Source organism: Monodon monoceros, unplaced genomic scaffold (assembly GCF_005190385.1).
Source record: "Monodon monoceros isolate NGI ecotype Baffin Bay Population unplaced genomic scaffold, NGI_Narwhal_1 Super_Scaffold_6, whole genome shotgun sequence".
Taxonomy (NCBI): domain Eukaryota; kingdom Metazoa; phylum Chordata; class Mammalia; order Artiodactyla; family Monodontidae; genus Monodon; species Monodon monoceros.
In genome coordinates, this window is record NW_021703783.1 from 12,066,500 (window position 1) to 12,084,887 (window position 18,388).

The 18,388-nt window shown below is 37.8% G+C and overlaps 1 protein-coding gene, 1 non-coding gene and 1 pseudogene across 3 annotated transcripts in view; all 3 read left to right on the forward strand.

Annotated features, from left to right (window-relative positions):
• The first annotated feature begins 768 nt into the window (after positions 1–768).
• The window catches only part of STRAP (serine/threonine kinase receptor associated protein), an 18,581-nt gene continuing 961 nt past the window's right edge, over positions 769–18,388 (forward strand). Inside the window, exons 1-8 of one of the 2 annotated variants that reach the window (XM_029206521.1) lie at positions 769–1,194; positions 1,941–2,076; positions 8,005–8,086; positions 8,908–8,980; positions 11,615–11,711; positions 12,384–12,521; positions 16,017–16,153; positions 17,810–17,959. In XM_029206521.1, the coding sequence (XP_029062354.1) occupies positions 1,083–1,194; positions 1,941–2,076; positions 8,005–8,086; positions 8,908–8,980; positions 11,615–11,711; positions 12,384–12,521; positions 16,017–16,153; positions 17,810–17,959 (925 nt within the window). In that variant the 5' untranslated portion in view covers positions 769–1,082. The remainder of the gene's footprint in view (positions 1,195–1,940; positions 2,077–8,004; positions 8,087–8,907; positions 8,981–11,614; positions 11,712–12,383; positions 12,522–16,016; positions 16,154–17,809; positions 17,960–18,388) is intronic. The other variant, XM_029206522.1, reaches the window with a different exon arrangement.
• On the forward strand, positions 10,656–10,840 carry LOC114886258. The gene has a single exon (XR_003791266.1). It is a non-coding gene; the product is annotated as a small nucleolar RNA SNORA23 (small nucleolar RNA).
• On the forward strand, positions 13,456–14,729 carry LOC114886024 (annotated as a pseudogene).

Sequence of the window (18,388 nt, forward strand, 5' to 3'; positions counted from 1 at the left end):
ATTTAGTTTTTAGATTCTTCTAGTATTTCTATTTTTGTCTATGCACTAACATGAACGTAATTTACAAATTATTATCCATAGACTTGGAGTGCGGTATCAAGTTTTATTGATGTGGGTATTTCATCCAAAAATTTGAGGACCACTGCTCTAGAGTCCTCCGAAGTCCTCAAAACAAAAAGTAATTTGAATTTAACTGCCTTGAAAGTTACTTAACACTTCTAAAACACTAGCAATGGAGGAATGTTACACATCATTAGGGGTGGCTGGGGAAAGTACTTTTCTTAAAGGCCTTATAGACAATCCTGGAGGAGCTGCCTATATAATTGTTAATAAAGATTGAAAAAAAAGTTCTTAGTGTTTGCAGGTTTGGGCCGCCGCTGGGAACAACTCTGGTTGTTCAGCTTAAATGTTCTGATACTAAGCAGAGTCCAGCTGGTTGGACTGCTCGGTGCGTAATCCACATGGGCCGCCAGGTTCAGGGTCTGAACGGAGAAGGACCCGCTTTCGCCCCCCCCCGCCCCGAACTGCGCCCGAGAACAGCAAGGCCGCGACCGACCGCTCAAAGTTGCTCACCGGGACTTTTATCCAGAGCCTAAAGCGCTGCCAGACGCCGCACGTAGCGGGCGCAGGTCCAGCGTCACGTGTTCTACGAACGCTGATCTCGCGCCTGCGCGCTGCCGTCCTTCTGACTCCACTAAGCCTCTTCTACCTGGCGAACCCGCCTTCCCGCCGGATCGTCACTTCCGGCGTACGCTCTGCGTGATTGGTGTCGTCACTTCCTGCCTGTACCGGTGTAGACGGTGTGGGTTGTGGCCGCGGATTCTGCGGTTCTCCCCCTCCCCTACTCTCCTCCCTCCCTCCCTTTCCCTCCCTCGACGGCGGTCGATCGTCCGTCGCAGACTCCCTGACCCGTCCCTAACCCCTTTCTGACCTCGGGCCCACCGGATTGGCCTTTTCCCGTTTCCCGGCCCAACCCCAGAGTCAGGGCGGGGGCCTTGAGGAGGCGGAGGCGGTGCCACGGAGGAGAGAAAAGACCAGACGACCCTCGGCTCCCCCGCCGGATCGCACGGCTCGCAGCCGCCATGGCGATGAGGCAGACGCCGCTCACCTGCTCGGGCCACACGCGGCCCGTGGTGGATCTGGCCTTCAGTGGCATCACGCCTTACGGCTATTTCCTGATCAGCGCTTGCAAAGGTGAGCAGGGCCGCTGATCGGGCCCCTGACGGCTGGGACTGGGCGGAAAGGGAGTGGGGGCCGGCACTCCCCTTTGCCGAGCGGACTGCGGCTCTCGCAGCCTTTGAGGTTAGGCTCCACGGTGGGCTGATGGGGAGAGGAGTAGTGTTAGGGTTTCCTCAGCTGACGCCGAGGGGCTTTGCTAAGTAATGCCCCTAACCAAGGTCTCTCATTTTAGCTTTATTGCTATTTCTGGAGAAGCTGAACTGTGCACTTGCTTAGACGCCCCGGCCAGCAGACACCGTAAATAATCTTTCAAGGATTCGGGGAATGCAGAAACTAGGCCAGGCCTTGTTTTACACCTTAGTTTACAAAGACTTGCTACTCCTGTTATCTCATAGGATACTGTTTGTTGTATGGAATTTTTCGTTTCCATTTTTCATTTTTCAAATGGAAGCTGAGACTTACTGTTAAGAAGTTTGTCCAAAATAAGACGCAAATGTAGATTGTTTTGATGCGGATCAGTAGTGTTCTCACCGAATTACAAATGCTTCCCAAAGAGAGTGTCCAGCTCGGTTCTTCAGTTAATTTATTTCTGGACGTTCCTTAGTGATCCCTGTGAGTGAGAATAGTTAGACAACAAAAGCAGGAGAGAAAAGACCAGACGACCCTCGGCTGCTCTTTTCAATATGATCATTTTATGTTTGAATCTTAAATTTTAAGTAATCTAAACTTGTAAATCACATGTCTTCTTAAATATCTTTTAGATGGTAAACCTATGCTACGCCAGGGAGATACAGGAGACTGGATTGGAACATTTTTGGGTCATAAGGGTGCTGTTTGGGGTGCAACACTAAATAAGGACGCCACCAAAGCAGCTACAGCAGCTGCAGATTTCACAGCGTAAGTGCCGCCAAAAATGGCCACCTTTGGAGTTGTCTGTGGATTGTGTTCTGAAATGATCAAAACTTCAATCAAAGTTATTCATAGAATTCTCACTGCCTGCCATATAGAACACATAGCGTTTGATCTCACCAAAATTCCACCCTGATCCTGCCTGCTTCTTTCTCTTAAATAGTTCTCACAATGTTCAGAGACTTAAATGACTAAATTCTGCATGTCTGGATTGGGACCCAGGAATCTGCATTATTAACAGACACTTCAGATAATGAATGTTGATGGTCATGCTTCCAAATACTGCCCCACATGTGCTGGCTGAGTGGTATCATTAACTCCTATGACTTCCTAGTGCTTAATGACCCCACATTTTTAGCCCAATTTCACTCTCATTTTTGTTAGACATATTTAAAACTCCCCAACTCAATTATTCTTCATATTTTAAGTTTTTTAAGGCTGAAATCTAAATCATTCTTGATTTTTCCCTTCCATCTAGATTATCATCTTCTTTGTTGATTCTACCAGCAGAATGTTTCCTGACCACATTGTTTGTTATGCCTCGGCCACTGCCGTATTAGTTTAGGTCCCTAATACTTGTCCTTTCCCATCTGTTCATCCTCCCTGGTGCTGCCAGTTGTATTCGTGAACACAGATACAAATATCGTCATGTCAGTTCTCCATCTCATGATCTCTTGTCTTCCCTGTGCTTTGTCAGTGGTCCATGATGTTGGGTGTACATTAGAAGCTTTTAAAATACTCAGATGCATGTATCTAGAAATTCTGATTTAGTTGGTCTGGGGGTGCTGTCCCGAACATCAGTTCTTTTCCTTGAAGGTCTAGGTGATTCTGATGTGCAGCCTTTAACCACTGGCCTAAAGGTTAAATTTCACTTGTTGGCTCTTGAAAATTTGGTCTCATCCTAGTTCATCATTATCATCATCTGGCACTGCACACCGTATGCCCCACAGTCTAGTTATACTAATATTGCTGCCAGAATACACCTTACCTATTCTGATTTTTGGCGTTTGTGTATGTTATTAAAGTGATTTGCGGTGACCCACTTTCCCCATCTGAACATGTGTCATATATAACTTCGGAACCTCTAGTTCCTAATTGTGTTTGTGACTTAGCAGGCACTTAAATGCTTAAACTAAGGAAGGCAATGTCAAGGGCTGTTGCACATGTAATACTCTATTAAAAGATTTGAGGCTCTGGAGAGTAAAAGTGGTCTTGTTGATTTTTTTTTTAACAGAATTTCACACTAGGGAGCAATTGTAAATGTGTTTGTTGCTCCTTTGTATTAAGCAAATTAAACATACTAAGTTTATTATGAAAAATGAAGGCAGATTTATTGAGTGGTGGATACATGACTATATATTTGATGAAACTCGTAGACCTCTATATCTTGGAGTTAGTTTTACTATATGTAAGTTTTTAAAAATAAAATTTTTAAAATAAGGAGAGGGAGATATAATCCCATGCTTATGTGGGATTAAATTTGAGACGATGTGAGAGCAGTAAGAAAAGTTATAAATGTCAGTATGAACTTTTTTTCTGTGCCTTCAATGAATAGATGTTATTATGTTCATGAATAACCATTGTAAGGCTTTGCACGCTGCCCTATTGTGATTGTATGAAATTCTGATAAAATAAGGAACTGCTTGGTTTTATGTCAGTCCTGTAATGTCAACAGCTTCAGGTCAAATGTTGCTGTAGATGTCAGCATGTGTGCTTGTAATGTGACAGAGACTCCTTTGATTGTTAATTATGGGAGGTGAAAAATAGGAAGTAAAAGTGATTCTCAGACGAGGAAGACTTGAGGAGTGTTGGAAGGTGAAGGTGCCCATTCCTTCTTTTTGCTCACATTATTCCCTGTGTTAAACTTCTGGCTCTTACAGTACTTATTGACTTCAGTGTCATTGCTTTTTGAGGCCAGGGGCCATGTTTTATATTTTTTTGTATCCCTGGTTTGTTCAGTACTTTATGTTTGTCAAATAAATAACTTAAGGAATTTTTCTAAAGTAGAAGGATAAAGAATGGACGAATTATAGATCTTGGTTTTGCTTCTAAGACATTTGTGTCTGCCATGAGTTCAGCTTTTTTTTTTTTTCCCTTAACTCCTCCAAAGTTTGTTTTTTGCTCAGTCCAGTAGGAGCATTGTCATTGGGAATGAATGTCATTGATTTTATAACAGAGATGGAAAATTGGAATTAAAAGCTCTAGATTTCAGTTATTTGGTAAGTGGATTTTACAAATGTCATTATTGAAACTAGGTCCCAGTTTGGTGGTAAGTTAATAGTTAATAAAGTGGTATTTTAAGTTAAATATAATTAGGTAATAAATGTAACAAGATCTTAGACACTATAGACATTAGCATTAAAAGAGACAAGCTTTTGTTTTTTGTTTTTTGTTTTGCGGTACGCGGGCCTCTCACTGTTGTGGCCTCTCCCATTGCGGAGCACAGGCTCTGGACGCGCAGGCTCAGCGGCCATGGCTCACGGGCCCAGCCGCTCCGCGGCATGTGGGATGTTCCCAGACCGGGGTACGAACCCGTGTCCCCTGCATCGGCAGGTGGACTCTCAACCACTGCGCCACCAGGGAAGCCGAAAAGCATTAATTTTAATGGGGCCATATTGTCTGTGTTTGAACCCAGGCTCCATCCTTTAATAGCTCTGTGACCTTGTGAACTTTATTTAATCTCTTTTTTTTTTAGTTTCATCATCTATAAAAATGAGAATAGTAATAGTGCCTACCTCTGGTTGTGAATATTGAATAAGTTGATATGTTTCTAATATTTAGAATATTGCCTAAAATCTAATAACTACGTAAGTGTTACATGTGTAGGGTAACACTGGTAGCTACCACCCCTACTAGACCAAAATCATGTGTTATTTTGGAACTTCTGTGCTAAAGCCATGAAACCTTTCGGTTTCATGCAAGGAAGTTTGAGTAGATTTAAATAACAAGAGGGAATAGTTTTGGGTTTTTCCCCCCTCAGTTAAGGCTCTCAGGTGCCATCATACAGTGAGAAAGATGTAAGCATTTACATTAGCCAGGCCTGAGTTTATGTGCTAGCCATGCTGTGTATTTTCAGTTTGATCATGGGATGCTTCTTAAACTTCGGTTTTCACATCTGTAAAATGAGTGTAAGTCTGATTTTTGTGCAAATCAGAGAGATCTTTCTCCACTTACATGCCTGGAGTCTAGCATAGTGTCTGTTACATAGTAGGTACTTGGTTAATGGACGCTGAGTCTTACCCTTCAATTGCTCTGTGTCTGTCTGTGAGGTGTGGGAGTATGTGCATTCTTTGTTTATATTCTTCTCTTTTAATGACTTGTATGGGGTCTGCTGTTATGGAACTTGACCCAACTAAAGAGCTCCCCAGCTTACCTGATTAATCGTAGTTGGTATAAATTATTTTGGGGTGATTGTTTTTGTTCCCTCATTCTTAGGTTTCTCAGAAAATTCATTAATTTCATGTTTATCTAAAGGATAATTTTGTTCCTATTGTGGAGAAAATATATTCAGCAGAGCCGGTCCGTGGGTCAGTTTAGAATGTTAACTTGAGGTCATTCGGGCAGTCAAGTCAGCTGATGTGTACACTGTCCCTGAAACACCATCCTCTTTATGTCTTTTAATTCATAGAGCTAATGTTAGCACTACGTCTCCTGATCCTCTTCTCAGTCCCTCTACTGTCTTCATCTGGAGAGTGCCAAAAGTAGAGAAGATGCCTGTGCTCTGTCCAGAGAGCGCTTAAGTAGATCTAGTACAAGTGACTAGAAGAACATGCTCTGTCGAGAGTGCCGAACTCAATTTTACTAGTGTTTCTAAATAGGAGGAAAACAACTAGATGCGTGGGGCTTCTGGATGATACTCCTGCAGTCACTCCAGTGCCTTCCTCCTCACCAGTGAATGGACATGGTCTAAGCAGCATACTAAGATTTTAAGGAGTTTGGGGAAGATGATTGAATATACTTGAAATTAGTATTTCTAAAGACATTGCCCGGAGTTCCTTTGAGGCATGGCATCATATGAACAGGATAGAGGTTTCGGGTACATTTGATGCTTTCTTCACTTTTGACACCTTCTGTTATTGCAGCAGTCTAACCTTTGTGAACTCTTATCACTGATTTCCCTGTGATTAAGAGTAAGCATATATAAACAAAAGTAAAAGCAAAGCAAAGTTAAACACAGTAATCAGTATAAGCTGAGCTTTGTGGAAAAAACAGAAAGGAATGGTTAATGGAGGCGAGATAAATAGAAGGTTTAGTGAAAAGATACCATTTGTGATCAACCGAGGGTGAGTAGAACTGTGATAGCTGAGAATGTAAAATACATGCTTAATAGAACGATATGAGCAGAGACAGAGGAGCCTGGAAGAAAATACATGGCTTGTTTAAGGAGTGGTCTATAATCTGGTGTGACTAGATTAGGAGAAATAATACAGAATGAGGTTGGGGAAGTAGGGTTGGACCAAGAGAGTTGAATTGGAAACGGGGGAGATTAGAACAGGTTTCCTGTGCAAAGAGAAATTAATATTTGAGAGTTTAGTAGCAGTACCACTCATAGTTGACATTGTTTCTCTCAGAACATATTTACTCAGCTACTCATGACTCAAGTATATAATTTGCAAGGTTTCTATTGTATCATCAGCATTTATTCCTGTTAGATGGTTCATGTTTCTTTACCGTTGTACATGCTATTAATGCTTATCTACAATGGCCTTTCCCTTTTTTTTCCCCTGGCATATTTCTACGTGCTCTTTAAGGCTACAGGTTTTGATGCTTAGAGTTTCTGGACTTTCTGGCGTAATTAGTGGTGTGTTTTTTGTGTTTCTATAGTCATGTGTGTTTGTCATTTAATTATATTTCTTAAATGTATTATTTAATGGATTTTTTTTTCATCTCAGCTAAAGCTAATGCTCTACTAAGGCAGGAACTTTCTTTGGGATCATTTTTTTTCTCCCTTTTGTGCCCTAGTACTGAGTCTAGAGTGACATACTTGATATATTTCTTGTGTGTTTAATGAATAAATGAAGAAAAGATACTCCTTGCTTTTCTCTGTTTTTCTTTCTCTACTATTTCATTGTTCACTTTTTTTCCTAAAAATAACTGTCAATTACATTAAAATGGAAATCTTTAGGGAGCGTAGCTTGTTCCTCATAACAGTTTCTTTTCCTGCGTGGAAAGTTTTCTTGTTTATTTTTCAATGACCTCTTCTGACCTAAAATGAATTGTTTTTTTTTCCTCTTCTTTACTGTTTAAGCTTTTTTATTTGGGGAACCCCTTACAGTATTTTTATGAACTATTATTTCATCATTATCCTCCAACGTATACACAAACATACGTATGTGTGTGTAATCACATACATATTTTGGGTTGGGTTAGGGAAAATAACAGTTGAGAGATTTAAAATCTTCTCAACATTAGCATTATATAATCAAAGGCTGTTACTTTGTGTGGAAGTTAATTGGAGTAGGATTTGAGAATTTAAGAGTCAACTTTGAGGAAGAGATGGGGAGAATATTTTCTTCTCTACTGTCTTGTTTTAAAATTTCATGTAACTTCTGTCAAGGCTTTTCGTTCTCCTGTAAAATTCTTTTAAAGGACTTCTTGTTTTTCATTTCTTGTTTCTCATGTACACGAGAGTAAAGAATAGAGAAAAAATATTGGAAAGGTGAAACTGAACTGGTTAAAATGTTTACAGTCTTGCTAAAAGGATATTATGGCTACAGGCTAAAATGAAAGTAAGAATGGATTGCTTCATGAAACTTGTTTACTTAAAATTTGATATTTTCCATTGTCAAAATTAGATTGTTATATTGTTTTTACTTTATCATGTAGTTATATAACATTTCAAATATCTAACTTATTTGGTAATTAATTGTCAAAATTACCACATGTTTATCTTTTAATTTTACTTTTTATTTTTAGCAAAGTGTGGGATGCTGTCTCAGGAGATGAATTGATGACCCTGGCTCATAAACACATTGTCAAGACTGTGGATTTTACGCAGGTATCAGAAAATGTAATTTGTTTTAGGAAGTTAAATTGCTGTTATTATAGGATATGACAGTGGTTTTATATTTGATTGGTTTGTATATTTGGTTTTCTGGGGGAATATTTGGTGTATATTGGCTTATATTTGATTTGACTGTAGATTAAACTGTACACCTTTACAGTTGACTCTTGAATAACACAGGTTTAAACTGTCTAGGTCCACTTAACATGGATTTTTTCACTGATAAATACTGCATACTGCAATATCACATGGTCCACAGTTGTGGAATCTGCACATGTGGAGGAACTGCATGTGGGAGGAACCACATGTATAGAGGGCTGACTATAACTTATACGTGGATTTCGACTGTGTGGAGGGTGGGTCCCGTGATCCCTTTGTTGTTCAACTCAATGAGTATTTCTTCTTAGTTGATCCTATGAGGCTTTTAAGAACCCTGGAACTCTTGTATCAATACTTCAACAATAGCAACAAACATCTGAAAAGCCCAAATAATGTTACCCAGCCACTTTCAAAAGGGAGAGGATAAATTTGAGATCATCACAAATGTACTCCTCAGTAGGCAGCCGGATCAGGGCCGACTAAGAGACGCCATGTGGAGGTGGTATGACATTTGAACTGGGAAGCTTACAGGGCTTTGGCTATTATGAGAAAGATAAATGCTCTGCAGTATTTTCTCAGGAGTAATTGGTCTGTATGCATCTCCTTGTGACATCTGTGAGCCTTATTTGGATTCTGTTTGGTGTTGAAGAAGTTTCAAAGAGATGTAGCTTTTAAAATGGTTAATCTAGTAAGATCTTACTTATGTGTGTTTTCAGGATAGTAATTACTTGTTAACCGGGGGACAGGATAAACTGTTACGCATATATGACTTGAACAAACCTGAAGCAGGTAAGTGTAATTTATACGTATTTGTGGTTTTGTTTTCTTTTAATTTAAGTAACTTTTCCTGATTAAAGGAATTCATATTTAGTACTCAAATTAGGAAAATAAAGATAATCACAAAGAAAAAAATTAAAATATAGTCCATCATCCAGTATTATTAATTGCTGATAACGTCTTTAGCTTTTGGTTCATGTTTTTCCAGTTCTTTTTTTAATGCAGATATCTTTTGAAATATTGATTTATTTATTACATTGTGCTTGTATAGCCTTCCTACAATTTAAAAAATTATCATGGTAAATTTTTATTATGATACTGAGTCTAAAAAGGTGTGTAACAGTGTTAACTACCTTTTGGTTAGAAGGAGTGGTTATTATCTGTAGAAGGTGAGAAGGGTAAGAATTCTCAGTGTATACATACTTAGACTTTTGAACCACACTTTTGGGTATATTAGCTATTCAGAAGAATTTTAAGAATCTGTAGTAATAGTTTTTTCATGTCTTTAAATATTCTGTTCATTCTTTCTAATGACTGTGTGGCTCTCTATTCTGTGGGTAAGTGAACTAGCCAATCTCCTATTATGGCTTATTTGGTTATTTACAGATTTTAAAGATTATAAGCAGTGTTGTGCTTAACATCCTTATAGTTGCATATACTTCCACAATTGTTTCTGTAGGATACCTACATAGAATAGAATTGTTGGGACAAAAAGGAGGCATGCTTGGAAGCCATTGATAGATACTACCAAAGGGCCCTCCAGTGAAGTATAAAAATGTATCTATAGCTAACCTGTTCTAGCAAACACTGATAACTAGCTTTATCTTTGCCAATTTAATAGAAGAGAAATGATTGTCTTGTTAATGTGCGCTTGAAAAATTATTCATGAGATTAAAATACTGTTGAATACCATTTTAATGTACTTCTTCTTTTGTGAACCAAGCACCTGTACATCTTTTTATTACTCGTTTTAAAGTTTCTTTATTGTATTCTCAGTAGTCATTTGCTTTTAAATTTTGTCAGTAAGGTTTATGGTATGCACATTTTTAAAAATTGGGTGGTAAAACCTATCATTTCCTTTATGAATTCTCTCATTGCACAGAAATTGTAAGATATACCTTTTCTTCCCTAGTCAGATATTCACCTCTATTTTGTAGTATTTCAGTGCTGTTCTAGTCACATACTATGTATTTTAAAAGCTACCAAAATATGACAAAAAGAATTTTGTTTTATTTATTATATATTAGTTAGGGTCTTAAATTTTGTATCTTGGGTACTACTGTTTATTCATAAGTCAATAAACTTTTGAAGTTTGTAAGAAAGTCAAAGCTACATTGGAAATTAAACAGTTGTTCTTGAAATATCTTTTCTAAAAGTACTTCTAAGGTGAGGAAACAAACTACCTTTGTGGATTATTGTCCTTTGGCACCGGGTAATTTTTCTCTTCATTCTGTCTAATAACTTTATGCCAAAACATAGCAAACTACTCTGACCTCACTGAATCAGCGTATCTGTCTGACTCAGCAAGATAGTTCAGGGCTCAGGTAGACAACTTTCGTCATCTTTTACCTTTCTCAAAGCTGCCTTTTGAAAGTGGCTCTTCCACTGTCTTGCATTGGAAAGAAGAGCAATTAACTGAGCTTTTACTGTCTGTCAGAAACCCAATTAGAAACTTTAGATGATGGCTGCTGTAACGTGTGCATGGTTTTCATCTGTGTCTTGGTAGCAGTGTCTCTCTGTGTTTTGCATTCAGCTCTTGCTATCCACTCAAACATCATGCAGCCAAAGAGTAAGTTGGGATCATAGTACTGGTGTAGTGTTGTCTCTTTGGACATATCCACCACTGGCCAGCCTCCAAATGCCCACACACAGAACTTTGGGAATAGAGATATTGTCGCTTGGGGGAATTTAATGTGAAATACCTCTAGTAACTCTGTATTTTTTTTTAAAAGGAAAAGAAAAAGGCAAAAAAAGAAACTTTGAATGTATATTCTCATTTGATTCTTATACTCAAATCCAGGGTATAGTAACTATTGTTAATCCAGTTTCCAAGTGAAGAAATGTAGTCTTCAAAAGGTTGTGACTTGCCCAAAGTCAAAGTTGTGTTGAATGTTATTGCCTCCAACTTCTCCTTTTGCCCAGAGATAACAAGTGGTTTTGTTTTTGTTTTTTAAGTCTTTGGAAAGTCTCGAACAGAGACCGGTTCCCACCTTTTTGTTGCTTTTCTCTGCCAACAGTGACTTGGAAGAGGGTCCTAGCATTAGTGTTAGCACTAGAATTAGCTCAGGCTGTCTTGTTCCTGGGTCCATATTCTTATTAAATTATGCCACCTTAGTTATTCTTTTATTTCGCTGAAGTACAACAGTGCTTTCAAAAGCAGAAAAGTAAGCTGGAGGGGGTGGTGTATTCGGTCCCATCTACATGTATGGTTCTTGGGTTCCTTGTCACGCAGATAAGTTTTTGTTTCAGTGTGGAAAAACTAAATGTATCCTAGGTAAACATCAAGTTTAAATTGTGGTGGGCTTTGAAAAGTTGCAGTCTAATTTAAAACATAGTTTTTCTTTTCTTTTTACATAGTTGTTCAAATATTGCTTAGTTTTAAAAATCAAATATTAACAAATGTATTTTAAATTGTTTTATCTTAAGACCCTAAGGAAATCAGTGGTCATACCTCTGGTATTAAAAAGGCTCTATGGTGCAGTGAGGATAAACAGATCCTTTCAGCTGATGATAAAACTGTTCGGTAAGTAATTTTTCTTTAATAATTTAAAGTTTGAAAAATATTTGACCTTAGAGCTTATATTTGAAAGTTTTTTATAACTACTATGTAGGAAGAATTGTGTCTGAACATTACAACTTTGGCTGCGCAGGGGTCAGATTTTTCTGAAGCTATCCATTTACTGTTATAAACATAGAGCAGAATTCACAAGACCATTAAGACTACTGACACCTTTATACGCAGATGCTCTTAACCCGGGTCAGTGGGCAGGCTGGCCATAGGGTGTCAGTAAACCCCTGAAATTCTGTACACAGTTTTGTGAGCTGACACCTAATGTATTTTTCTGTGGAAAGATAACTATCAGACTCACAAAAATCAAGTGTAAGAACCATTATTTAGAGCAACGCTGAAATTGATTAGATTAGGAGTGTCCTAATAGCACAGTTTTGCTGAATCATTTGGAAAGTATATTTAAGGTATTAGTTTTGATTTCATCGACAAGCTACCAAATAATTTGATGTTTTATAGGATCCCAAAATTTCTCAGTATCATCTGTAATTTATGAGTTGGAGTAGAGGTTGTTTTACAATTGTGGTTATTTCATTGGTTAACCTGCAGGTGTAATTTAAGCTGTAAGCGTTTTTCTTAAATGAGTAAATACCTCCTTACTGTCCTCTTTTTCTTTTTTTTCTTCAGCCTTTGGGATCATGCTACTATGACAGAAGTGAAATCTCTAAATTTTAATATGTCTGTTAGCAGTATGGAATATATTCCTGAGGGAGAGATATTGGTAATAACTTATGGACGATCTATTGCTTTTCATAGTGCAGTAAGGTATGTCTAAGAAATACCTTCATTTTCTTTTCTGGTAATACAGGGGCAGTTTAAGGTACTTAAAAATTGGAAGGCATATGCTAAGGTATTTAACTCTTTTAAAGGCAAATTTTGGCCTATATTATGTAATATGGAGGGAAGTGTTTCCATACCCAATAATAATGAGTTTTTTAAGAATTTGGTATACTTTAATCAGAGGAATTAATCAAATTAATTTCCAGATATTTAGGACATTTATTGGTAAAATTCACCAATTTTTAATCAGTATTTTTCTTAAAAGGATCACTAGACTGGTGCTGTAGTTTATATTGTTCATTACTCTGTAAAACCTCTGTGATCTTGATTCTGCTATTTATTTCACTTTAAAATTTCAGAGAAATTAGTGATTTTTTTTTCTGCTTCCAAGTATGGTATAGACCTAATGATTTTTTAAAAAACAGACAATTTTTGTGACTGTAAATGTATTAAATGCTGATGTTGAAAATTTAGAAAATATAATTTTTAAAAACCTACAATCGTACAGCCAGAAGGTTCGTGATAGCTATATTTTTTGCTAGTCTTTTTTCTTCGTGTGTGTGTGTGCGTATTACTGTGGGTTTTTTTCTTTAGTTACTAGTACCCTAATGAATATAACTTTTATTTTTTATATTTTTTGCTGTACGCGGGCCTCTCACTGTTGTGGCCTCTCCCGTTGCGGAGCACAGGCTCCGGACGCGCAGGCTCAGCGGCCATGGCTCATGGGCCCAGCCGCTCCGTGGCATGTGGGATCTTCCTGGACCGGGGCACGAACCCGTGTCCCCTGCATCGGCAGGTGGACTCTTAACCACTGCGCCACCAGGGAAGCCCTATTTTTTTAATTCTAAAATACTCTTAGCCATTAAAATTCTTTGCAAACAGTTTTACTAGGTGTTTTGCATCATAGGTTATACTAAATCATGTATCAGTTCCCCTGTTTTAACACTGCAGTGAGATTTGTGGTACATCTCTTGAATGTTTCTTTACAAGAGAATCCTGTAAGTAGAATCATCAGTTCAGAGGTTAGGAATGTCATGGCCAGAGCAGTCTGCAGCCTGCGTGCTGCTTTGTCACCTGCCCCACCCTGCCTGCCACGGCCGTGGGTGAGTGCCTTCCACACGCTGTGCAATCTGCTCTCCAGTGGGTAGATTCACAGAGAAACATGACAGCAGAAAATGGTGTTGGAACAGCGGGGATCAGCAGTTTTTCACAGGAAGCTTTGGGAGATGTTGTTTAGTGTAGTCTGCCTGAAGTTGGAACAAGGTTGAACAAACAAGATGAGTTTGGTGCTTTGGAAAGTGTGAAAACTGCTAGTGAACTCTGTTCTCCTCTATCAGGAGAAGTAAGTGAAATTAATGAAGCCCCTGCAGAAAAGCCAGGACTTGTCAATAAATCTTGTTGTGAAGATCAAGACGACACTGTAAACCCTTCAGAATTAGATGAACTAATGGGTGAAGAAGCATGTGAGAAATACATAAAATCTATTGAGGAGTGAAAATGGAACCCCTAAATAAACTAGTTTGAAACAAAACAAAGGGTGGCAATGTGTTTAAAGTTCTTAGTAAACATGCCACTTACTTGATTTCCATAAGGAATATACCACATTATACTCTGACCAGCAGTCCTAACCTTCCCTCTAAAGGGCCATCTGCAGAGCTAAGCTTCACTGAATGGCAGAAGGAAAGAGAAGGCAGTCATAATGGACATGAGCAATTAAGAATGTAAAAGAGTTCATACACACTCAGTGAATTGATAATAATAGTAATGTTATTGATAATAATAACGTTATTGCTCAGAACCATTAAATGGTACAACTACGTTCATTGTTTCTGGATTTGGGCAGCGTGCAGCCCTGCTGTAGAACGTTGCCTGAAATGGTGGTGGTGGAGGTTTGCTGGCCTGTTAATATATTCTAACATTTAAGTCAGAAAGTTGCTATTCAGTGATCCTGCATAAGTCAGCTTTAATTTTCATGCTTTGTATTGTGTGATGTGGGAATAGGATAGCAACATTTCAGAGTTGAAATACTCTAACGTTGTGTGTTGGAAACCTTTCAGGATTTTTAGGGTTAGACTGGAAAAGGGCCGATGTCCAAACTCATTGATATTCAGGGGATGCTACTGTTTTGCATTGATTTTTGTTATGTAGCTGTAGTCTCGGATTTAGTTATTGTTTTATAGCCTGATAGTTAAAAACGGATCCATTTTTAGCAGTTCTGTATTTCACAGTATTAAAGGTTTTTCCTGTTGCAGAAACTTATAAATTCCCAGCAGTTGAAAATAATATACAAATAATCCTTTATATTAATTACTTACTGTAAAAACTTTTCTGTTTACAAAGATAATACATGCTTGTCCTAGAAAAATTAGACAATGCAGAATTAAATTTTTTTCAAAGCAAAAATCCCAGTATATTAGCCATACTGTTTTAATTAGCCAGCCCAGTCATTTTCAGGAAGGCATTCACTGCACAAAGTGTGGATATCCGAAGTACCTTTGTATTTTGCAGATGAACTTCACTTGGGCATAGTATCCTTCTGAATTTTTTATTTTTTTGCTAATATTATTTAGAGGGGTTTTTAAAGGTGTTTTTACTCTTTTTTTTTTAAATTGAAGTGTAGTTGATTTACAAGGTTGCGTTAATTTCTGCTGTATAGCAAAGTGATTCAGTTATACATACACATACATTCTTTCTTTATATTCTTTTCCATGATGGTTTATCACAGAATATTGAATATAGTCCCCTGTGCTCTACAGTAGGACCTTGTTGCTGTCCATTCTCTATATAATAATTTGCATCTGCTAATCCCAGACTCCCACTCCATCCCTTCCTCCCCGCCCCACAGCCACCAGTCTGTGTTGTGTCTGTGAGTCTGTTTCTGTTTCGTAATTTCATTTGTGTCATATTGTAGATTCCATATGTAAGCGATATCATATGGTATTTGTCTTTCTCTTTCTGACTTACTTAGCATGATAATCTCTAGGTCCATCCATGTAGCTGCAAATAGCATCATTTCATTCTTTTATATGGCTGAGTAGTATTCCACTGTATATATGTACCACATCTTCTTTATCCATTCATCTGTCGATGGGCATTTAGGTTGTTTCCATGTCTTGGCTATTGTGACTAGTGCTGCTATGAACATAGGGGTGCATGTAGCTTTCTGAATTATAGTTTTGTCTGGATATATGCCCAGGAGTGAGATTGCTAGATCATATGGCAACTGTATTTTTAGTTTTTTAAGGAATCTCCACACTGTTTTCCATAGTGACTGCACCAAGTTACATTCCCACCAACAGTGTAGGAGAGTTCCTTTTTTGCACACCTAGAGGGTTTTTTTTTTAACATCACTGTGTTTGACTAAATGAATATTGGATTATTCCTTGAATTTCAGAGTTTAGGAACAGTTTAAATGTAAAATTGTTTCCTTATTTGTTAAATAATAAAAATTTATAAATATTATCTAAATTTTTTTTCTAGTTTGGACCCAATTAAGTCTTTTGAAGCTCCTGCAACCATCAATTCTGCATCTCTTCATCCTGAGAAAGAATTTCTTGTTGCAGGGGGTGAAGATTTTAAACTTTATAAGTATGATTATAATAGTGGAGAAGAATTAGGTGAGTTGTCCTCTTTTTCTTAAAATGTAGGTACCTTGATGAAATGTTATGTTTCAGTGATTAACACCTCAGCCAGTTTTTTAGCTGCTACTTTGCTTTTAGCTGTCTTGCTTTACCGTCCAATGAACTTAAACTTGTTAGAATTATACACAAAGAATAAAAGACAATTTTATGTTTTGTTTCTTTGGGAAAACTGATGGATTTGGGTTGGGTAAATCAAACCTTGGTGAATAGACTAAATAGAATCTATTTTAATTGTTTATGGTTCATCCTTTGTTGCTTGAATGTAAGTGACTTTTAAAATTTTATTTATTTTTGGCTGCATTGGGTCTTCGTTGCTGTGTGTGGGCTTTCTCTAGTTGCGGTGAGCAGGGGCTACTCTTCGTTGTGGTGTGCGGCCTTCTCATTGCGGTGGCTTTTCTTGTTGCGGAGCACGGGCTCAGTAGTTGCAGCGTGTGGGCTCTAGGGCACGCAGGCTTCAGTAGTTGTGGCACTTGAGCTCAGTAGTTGTGGCTCATGGCTCTAGAGTGCAGGCTCAGTAGTTGTGGTGCACAGGCTTAGTTGCTCCACAGCATGTGTGATCTCCCAGACCAGGGATTGAACCCCTGTCCCCTGCATTGCTAGGCGGATTCTTAACCACTGCGCCACCAGGGAAGTCCCTATAAGTAACGTTGAAATAAGAGATTCTTTTCCATTGTTTTTATTTAATGTCACTTTTCAAAGTTTTAGAATGTTTTGGCCACATGTTGTATGCTCTGAAAAAGAGAAGTAAATTATTTGCTTGGTATCTGAGGTCACAGTTAGTGAATACTGAACCTTGGACCCAGACATTCTTATTCCAAAATCTCATATTCTTTCTATTCTCATGATAATTTTTTACACTTATGGTAACATGATCATTATATTCTCTGGGGGAAGCTAGTGTGTGAGTGTCCTTGAGTTGAATAGACATGGAGACAGAACAGGATCACTTGTCTAGTAAACAGCTTTGAAAACTGATAAGGTGATAAGGCATTAGAAAGTAAATGAGAAAAGTTCATAACTAAGGATGTGCCTTAAACAGAACAACACCACTACTAATCTGTACATTTTCTCTTTAAACTCCATATAGGATCAGCATTGATCCTGTATCTTCATGTTCTTTGTGACAGAACGACTAGTGCACTCTAGGTAGATGGCTGGGAAATGAAGAGGCAGAGTGTGTAAAAGAGCTCCATCTGGTGGCTCTCTATAGTCATAATAAGAATTGGTTCCCTAGTAAACAGACAGTGAGTTTGGGATTTGGAAATGGGGATTGAATTCACAGACTTTAGATCTGCTTTCTGTAGATTTTAGAGGGGTTTTCATTCACTCCCTTTCTTTATTTTTATTGGGACATGACGCCTCAGTTTTTTGTATTTTCTTTTTTTAGAGACAGTCTGAAACCATAGTGTGTGCCAGGATTGCAAAGGAGTAATCTTACAGAGATATGGTAGACATGATGAACCAGTTTGTGATGAGAATCACTTTATTTTTAATTAGGTATAGTTCTTTGACTTTGCCCTCATGAATTTCACATCTTCCCAATAATGTAGACAATATTTTCTCTAGTGTATCAATACTTAAATGTCATGTTTAAGTATTAAATTATCTAAAAGCCCTTCTCTTCTTTTTCAGAATCCTACAAAGGACACTTTGGTCCCATTCACTGTGTGAGGTTTAGTCCTGATGGAGAACTCTATGCTAGTGGTTCTGAAGATGGAACATTGAGACTATGGCAGACTGTGGTAGGAAAAACATACGGCCTTTGGAAGTGTGTGCTTCCTGGTAAGAATTTTTATTCATGATTTTGTATCATTTTGCACTGTTAATTTTTTCAGTATTTCTGTCTTTATAGATTTTAAAGTATATAATATGGTTACAGCAAGGAGAAGCCCATGACTAATAAATCATCCACTGTGTTCTTTGGTTTAAATTTTTTTGTTGTACAATATATTCTGTTCCTAAATTTTTACCCTAGATCATTTGGTGAATGGAATACTCCTAATTCAAAATTTGCTAGAGGACAGTATAAAGAACTTATAAGTAAATATATTTAATCTCTGAATAATACTACTTAGTGATTCTTACTAGTAAAGTAAACCTGTTTTTTAATAAAAATACTTAGTTAATGATCCCAGAGTAGTTGTAGTATGGATTTAAAAGTATGAATCTAAAAGACATACTTTTTTTTTTTTTTTTTTTTTTTTTTTTTTG